This window comes from Montipora capricornis, chromosome 3, assembly GCF_036669925.1.
Source record: "Montipora capricornis isolate CH-2021 chromosome 3, ASM3666992v2, whole genome shotgun sequence".
Taxonomy (NCBI): Eukaryota; Metazoa; Cnidaria; class Anthozoa; order Scleractinia; family Acroporidae; genus Montipora; species Montipora capricornis.
This window is the reverse complement of record NC_090885.1, coordinates 15,354,317-15,361,816: the sequence shown is the minus strand read 5'-3', so window position 1 is coordinate 15,361,816 and position 7,500 is coordinate 15,354,317. Positions and strand designations below refer to the sequence as shown.

General features: G+C 39.0%; 2 protein-coding genes across 2 annotated transcripts in view; both read right to left on the bottom strand.

Moving 5' to 3' along the window:
* LOC138041719 (schlafen family member 9-like) overlaps positions 1 to 3,854 on the bottom strand; it is a 14,404-nt gene extending 10,550 nt beyond the window's left edge. The window contains exons 1-2 of the mRNA XM_068887451.1: positions 3,479 to 3,854; positions 3,203 to 3,289 (exon numbers count right to left, since the gene is read on the bottom strand). Coding sequence (XP_068743552.1) covers positions 3,203 to 3,240 — 38 coding nt within the window. The 5' untranslated portion in view covers positions 3,241 to 3,289; positions 3,479 to 3,854. The remainder of the gene's footprint in view (positions 1 to 3,202; positions 3,290 to 3,478) is intronic.
* LOC138042379 (schlafen family member 13-like) overlaps positions 1 to 7,500 on the bottom strand; it is an 87,782-nt gene that overhangs the window by 71,781 nt on the left and 8,501 nt on the right. The gene's annotated exons all lie outside the window — the stretch shown is intronic.

Genomic DNA, 7,500 nt, shown 5'->3' with positions numbered 1-7,500 from the left:
GATGGACACCGAGCAACTTATAACATGACACCTGCACGATAACACTGCCCGACATCTGTAAGGGGGGTACATCCAAGGGCTTTTACTGTAAGAAATCTATGTGTAGCTCTTTCCATTTGGATGGATTTAGCTTCATACCATGACTACTAGCATAATTTATGAACAAATATCCCTTGCTACAAAGGGCAGCATGCTGGTTGAACATCTAGGAATAAGCTCTAAGACTGACAAATCGTCCACATACTTTACTCTAGTTTTCCAGTCCTTCACTAGGTTGTTGACAAGGACTGCAAACAACAGGGAGCTAGTCTTGTCCCCTGAGGGATACCGCCCCTTGGAATAACGCTGTTGGACAGAGCACTAACGATTTTGACTTGCTGCGACCTATTCGTCAAGAAGGCCCCAATCCATCCAATTAAGGCCGCCTGTACCCCTAAATCACGAAGCTCAGATACCAAAACAGAATGATCCACCTAGTCAAATCCTTTGCTAAAGTTGGTAAACAAGACGCGTGCATAGCAATGGCCGTTGTCAAGCACTTCTAGGATACAGTGTAGCAAGTAAACGAGCGCATACGTGGTTGATCTGCCTGGAAGGGCAAATTGTTTTAGATCAATTTTATCGATGACCTGCTTAAATAGGGGGGCTAACATGAAACCCTCAAATATTTTAGCTATTTGAGAAGTTAAGGTAACTGGCCTTAGATCGTTCTTAATACATTTAGGTGGTGAACATTTGGGGAGGGGCGTGACTAAAGACTCCTTGATCTGATAAGGGATGAATCCTTGGCCTAGCGAAGCATATCAGTCAAATATCAGTAACTACTGGAGCAAGTTCAGAAGCAAATTCCTTCCAGACCTTGTTAGTCCACTGAGGGCCCAAGCGATTTATTGATCTTGACTTATGCAGGGCTTTATAGCAGCTAGAGACATCAACAAGGAACTCCCTTGGGACATCAAGATTATGATCCAGGTCAACAAGTGTGGTGTCTAGGGGGGTAAAATGTGATGTAAGGGCAGACAAAAAGGAGTTGAACTTCTCTGCTAGGGCAGCTGGAGTGGGAGTATCCTCATCGAGTAACTGGGTTACCCAAGCTGTTTGAGCTCTTTGACCAGTAAGGCCCTTACTGGTACCTCACGCCACCAACGACTGGTTTTACTTTCTTTAAGGGAGGCCACCTTACTATAGAACTTTTTTTTACATTCCATGCATGCCCTCTGCACCTTATTACGCAACTCTTTGTAGTGCTGCGAGTCATTTCCATAGACAGAAAGAGCTTTTGGCATTTAATGATCAGGGATTTTAGCTTGCGTGTGATCCAGGGTTTATCTGAAGAGCAGCATTTAGTATGCTGCAAGGGAAGATACTAGCTGAATGCCTCTGTCAAGGTAGAATTAAACAAATCATATTTTTCCTGGACATGTGTAAGGCTCAAAACATCAGACCAGTCATACTGTGTAATCCAGCAACCAAACTCAAGGACTCTACTAGGCCTGAGGTCCCTTTTAGATATAATGTTCACAGGCTGGGTTTGATTTGGTGGAATGGTCTTGGGCTTGATCAGCACAGTAAAATGGTCACATGTACCAAGCTTGGGCAACTGTTAACTCTTCTATTTTGTTCCGTAAGCTGCAAACATTCAAATGAGCCGCTCTAAGATCTTTCGTTGAGCCAGCCTTCAATTTATGTACAAAGTCAGACAAGTACATGTAGATTTCATGTGTCTCTTCTTTACTACTGAGCGAACCAGAGAGAACAGCTGGAGTTGTTGTACCCACCACTTCCATGAACGATTCATCCAAAATAGACACAAAAGGAAGAAAGGATAACAGATTCAAATCTGAAGCAGTTTCTTGTTTGAACTGCTGACAACATAGGAGACAAGTCCAATCGTAGAAATATTATCTAAAATTTCCTTATATTGCTTGGGTGACACTCCTTCACATTTGATGTGATAACTACTGGCACACGAGTTACAGACCAGCGACCGATGATTTAAGGCCATAGTCCTTGTGCAGGTAAAACAACTCTTTCTCTCAGTGTGCGGTCCAGGGTTTAAATTTATGTCCCAGCTAATAGCCAAATCAATTGAAAAGTTGAATCAGAATTAGGGTAACGATTCAGTCTTGCCTGAGAGAATGCTTTGACTAAAATGCGCACGCATCCAACATGGCTTCTGTTCATAAACACAAATGGAACAGCGTGGTTTTGTGAGTCAACTCAGTTGAAGGTTTGCAGCTTACGCATCTAATCCTTAGCTGTGTGATCTACTTCTTTGTGTGGTCATTTTTCAAACCCAGAAAAGCAGATGTACAAGGAGAGAATAAGATATCATTTTAGCGGTGAGTTTCGACGTCTGCCCGCCATGTGTTCATGTAAACGAGAACACATCTGCCAAAATACCTGTATGATTCTTACAAAAAATTTGTAGCCAAAACATTCAAAGCCGCCCTTCTTGAAGAGCGAGGCTACCCTAAGCATCCTATGTAGAGAACACTATCTGAGGTCAATTTTTCTGGAAGACAGTCGACAGTTAAACAAAAAGCCAAAACCGCAGAGAATTCTACCATTTCTCACAACATACAACCCAGCAGTGTCAAGTAACACTGACGCGCAACTGGAGTTTTATTGAAAACCAGCCATAATGCTGGCAAACACATTCAATCTTGAGGCCCCCTTTAATGTCATACAAGAGGAGTAAATGACTCAAGCACATGCCCGTTATACTAAAGCAAAACTATTATTATTAGTAGTAGTAGTATTAAAACTGTGAATTGAAGGTTTCATAATTATCAGTCTGTAACCACAAATCCACAAAAGGGAGACCGTGCAGGTCTGTCAAATTATTTCAAATTCTCAGTGCAGTGGGTTGTGTTTTTATTAATAAAGTGTTGACATACATAGATGAGACTCTAGGTGGTCGCTTACGAGAGCTTCAAAACCAATGTGGAAGTCCAGTTGGGTAATCCCAAAGGTGGTTGCGGTCGCTTACGAGAGCTTCTAATTAGGGAGTTTAAGTGACATTTAAAATAGCATTTTACATTGGTGGTCGTAACTAGAGCTGGTCGCTTAAGAGAGTGGTTACAGCGAGAGATTCTACTGTATTTGGCTTTCTATAGTTTTCATCTTTCCTTTTCGTATTTCCTATAACAACATTATTGAAATTAGGTGTATATGTGATTGCCAAAATATTGCTATTTACCTTTGAGTAGAATCAGGGCTACTTTCATCAACATCCATTTTATCACTGTCATCATTAAGAACACCAGTTGGAAGAACATTTTGCAAACTGCATAAAATATAAGCAAACCAGAAAAAAAAAATTGTTTTATTCTTGTAATAGAGCAAATTTCAAATGTGTCAAAAGTAATCCAGAATTGAATTGTTTTAGCTTTACTAAGTTTCAGCATTTACCTTTTACAACATTAATGAAATTAGGTGTATGCATGTATATGATTGCCAAAATATTGTTAGTTACCTGTGAGTAGAATCAGGGCTACTTTCATCAACCTGTTTTTCATCACTGTCGTCATTAAGACCACCAGTTGGAAGAATATTTTCCAAACTTCATAAAATAAAAGCAAACCAGAAAAAAAATTGTTTTCTCCTTGTAATAGAGCAAATTTCAATTGTGTCAAAAGTAATCCAGGATTGAATTGTTTAAGCTTCACTATGCTCTGTGATTGGTCTAGAAGCTACATAATGTTTTGACCATTCAACAGCCATTTTCAAGTTAAAGACAACATTAGTGTTTTTAGATATACAATAAAATTTCTGAGTGACCTAATTGTAATTGTCTTACTCCAGAAGGAAGTGTCAAGAATGACATGTACATGTATATATATCAAGAAGTGCATTCAATGATTACACTGGTACTTTATTTTATAAGCTGTTAAAATTTTTGAAAATTTGTCATATTTATTTTACTGTTTTACGGTAGAAAAGTTGGTGTATTTGTTTAATTTGCTTACAGAAACCACCCAAATTTGTTCCACAGTCTAGCAAGACAAATTCCTGTAAAGTTCTGAGTAACTGAGATCTATAATTATACAGAACTGTAGAATTAACTGACAAAAAAACTACAGCTATACTATTCAACTAAACGTTCAAGGCCCAGAAACATGGGGAATAAGCCATTCAGTAAGTGCTTTCCAAATTTTACAGGCTAGAAACTGACAGACTCACAAAAAAATGCATTTGATAGTTACATCTTGTTTCGCTTTACATTGTCTCTGTCTTTTGTCTGTCGCTGCTTTTTATATATAAATATGCTTCAAATATGAGTTCCAGTGTTTTTGTGTAGGCAATACTCAAGATGATTCAAACTGTTGTAATCTGTATAATTTCATAATTTATTTATTTATTTTTTTTTTCTGCATTTGACATTACCTATCTATTCTGTTTCATTTTGAGGGAGCTCATAGCTCATAAGTCCAGTGGTTTCTTTATGAGCTTCCTCGCCATTTTATTTCAAATTTCATAATTTGTATAAACATATATCTGAGCGAATTTGCTAAAAGGTAGCTACTGGAGTTTTCGCTTGAGCACGGGCGCAGCCCGTGTTCAAGCCATTGTGGCCTCTCAAAATTGAGGGGGCTTGCCGTCAAGGCCTGCTTTGCCAAACAGCCCAAGGACAGTTCTAACTGTGAGTTGTGTGTCAAAAGCACAGGGCTGGTGGGGTTGCTGCTTTGAGACTTTAACTGCAGTTAGAGTTTGTGGCCTTGTTAAGTCAGACTTTACACTGTAGCATGCCTTCATTGGCAATTTTTCCTGGACTAGTCTAGGCTTCAATGATAGTGTGCTTTTGATCACCAATTAGAGTGAACCCACACTTTGGTGTGGGTAGGTGATTGTTGGTTGTCTGACCAAAGCACAGGGGTGGGGAGGGTAGCTTTTCATCAAGTTTGTGACGGTAGCAGAATTGGCTTGTTTTCTCAATTACGGCAGGCACCTTTTGACAAATCCAGTTAGAAATTTATAGTTATCTGTGCGTTTCTCTCCAGAATGGCATTCTGTGAGCCAGGCTGAGTAAAGCGAGTGTGATCAGACGATTTTTAACTGAATTTTAGGCGTTTGGCCCTTGATATCTGAGCGAATTTGCTAAAAGGTAGCTACTGGAGTTTTCGCTTGAGCACGGGCGCAGCCCGTGTTCAAGCCATTGTGGCCTCTCAAAATTGAGGGGGCTTGCCGTCAAGGCCTGCTTTGCCAAACAGCCCAAGGACAGTTCTAACTGTGAGTTGTGTGTCAAAAGCACAGGGCTGGGGGGGTTGCTGCTTTGAGACTTTAACTGCAGTTAGAGTTTGTGGCCTTGTTAAGTCAGACTTTACACTGTAGCATGCCTTCATTGGCAATTTTTCCTGGACTAGTCTAGGCTTCAATGATAGTGTGCTTTTGATCACCAATTAGAGTGAACCCACACTTTGGTGTGGGTAGGTGATTGTTGGTTGTCTGACCAAAGCACAGGGGTGGGGAGGGTAGCTTTTCTTCAAGTTTGTGATGGTAGGAGAATTGGCTTGTTTTCTTAATTACGGCAGGCACCTTTTGACAAATCCAGTTATATATATATATATATATTTGTTTTTTTTTTGGTTTTTGTTTTTATGAAATGGCAAAATAAACTGAACTGAACTGAACTGAACTGAACTGAACATCAAAAATTTCATTACACTATTATTATTATTATTATTATTATTATTATTATTGAATCATTTCCTTCAAATTCTGCATATTGGAGCAAATTATAGCCACTGTATTGTTCATCTGCATTTCTTCTATAAATAACAAACGGCCCCCACTAACAGAGGGTGGTCCACCTGTGGTCTTTGGGAACAGAGAAATTCACCAGGGCCCGGTTGTTCGAAAGCCGATTAACTTAATCCAGGATTAGTGTAAAGTTTGGTTTCGTTTTACAACTTTTTCCTGAAAGTTCCTTTTGCTTATTTTTGTTTTTCAAGATTGACTTCCTCTAATGTAAGGTTTTGCTGATCGATATCAGCGTTGAACAGCATTTGGGAGTAGCATTAGCATTAGCATTAATCGGCTTTTGAACAACCGGGCCCAGATAAAAGCCCCACAAGTTTTTGGGCCCCAAAAGTTTTTGGGTCTTTTGAGAAACGCAAGCCAGGTATGTTCACTGCAACCCTGGACTCAAGTGTTGGAAAAAAAAACCCCTTCCCCCTGTTCAATGTTGTTGTAGAAATTGTTTTCCATTGATTGTATTGGTATCTCCAACACTAAACAAGAGTGTGGGGGGGGGGTACATACATGTACCTTCAAAGTTGTAACTGGAGATGAACCAAAAAGCTAAATAATCAAAAAACTGCATTACTTGACAACACTAAACCATTATAATTATTACATACTTTGATTAACTGACTACAAACCTCTCTTCAATAGGGCTGTGGCGATTTTCAATATCTTTCTGTGAAATGCAAATCAGTATACAAGACATTTCTTTAATTACAAAACATTTCTTTAATTACAAAACAAGTTATCAAATACATGTACATCAAATCTGACAGAGATTATTTCCTTAAGTTACTGGCAAACAACGAGTGTACCAATGTTGTTCAGCCCCAATCTTTAACATTATTATTCATTCAAAATATTTCCCCGTTTCTGATTGGTTAAAACCACACGCATAATTCACCATAACCAGCTGCTGTTCACCAAATTTGGGAAGAGACTTTGTCATATTGAATCAATGACGTCAAAAGTGCAGCCCGCTGCAAATTATTAGACTGTTGACCGAAAAAAGCTGGGGACGAGATTGTTGAGCAGAAAAATGGCTGCGAGTAGGTTTAGAAGTTTTAGCGAAGAAAATATTTTATATTGAATTCGGCTTTTGTAGAATATGAAGAATTCTGCAGATCTCGGAGGACGTTATCCACCTCGACCTTCCGCCTTGGTGGATAACACCCTCCTCAACCTGCAGAATTCTTCATATGCTACTCAGCCTCATTCAATAATTGCTAAATATAACTTGAAGGTGAAAGGAACATTGTTAGGATTATTCAACGTTATTCCACTATTGCACCATTTTACCATGATTATTATTAGGGCGGGAAAATATGCTATGTTATTACAATGTAGAACAGGGAAAGTGCTCCAGTACAAACGGGGTTAAAAGTGTATTGCAAGGATACGTGTACCATAATTTTTAATGTTTTAATGTGAAAGAGAGTCATGAAAAAAAGTTAGTCATGTTACTTTGTCATACAGTTCATTGATGTAGAAATTACGATAATTATTGACATTCCTACACTTTGTTGGGTTTGCCATGCACTGACTTTCTTTCGCATTTGGGACCATCTAAATCTTCTGGGTTTTGCTGAACTTTTAACAGTTCCAGTAACACTTACTTTATACGAAATTTACCTCAATAGGACGCTAAAGGAAAGAAATCTGGATGTATGTAAGTAAACGCAGTTCTATTGTGGAAGTGTCTGTTTGTCTTGTCCCAACAAGATTGATGCGAGTCTGAGCAGTGGATGAAGATTT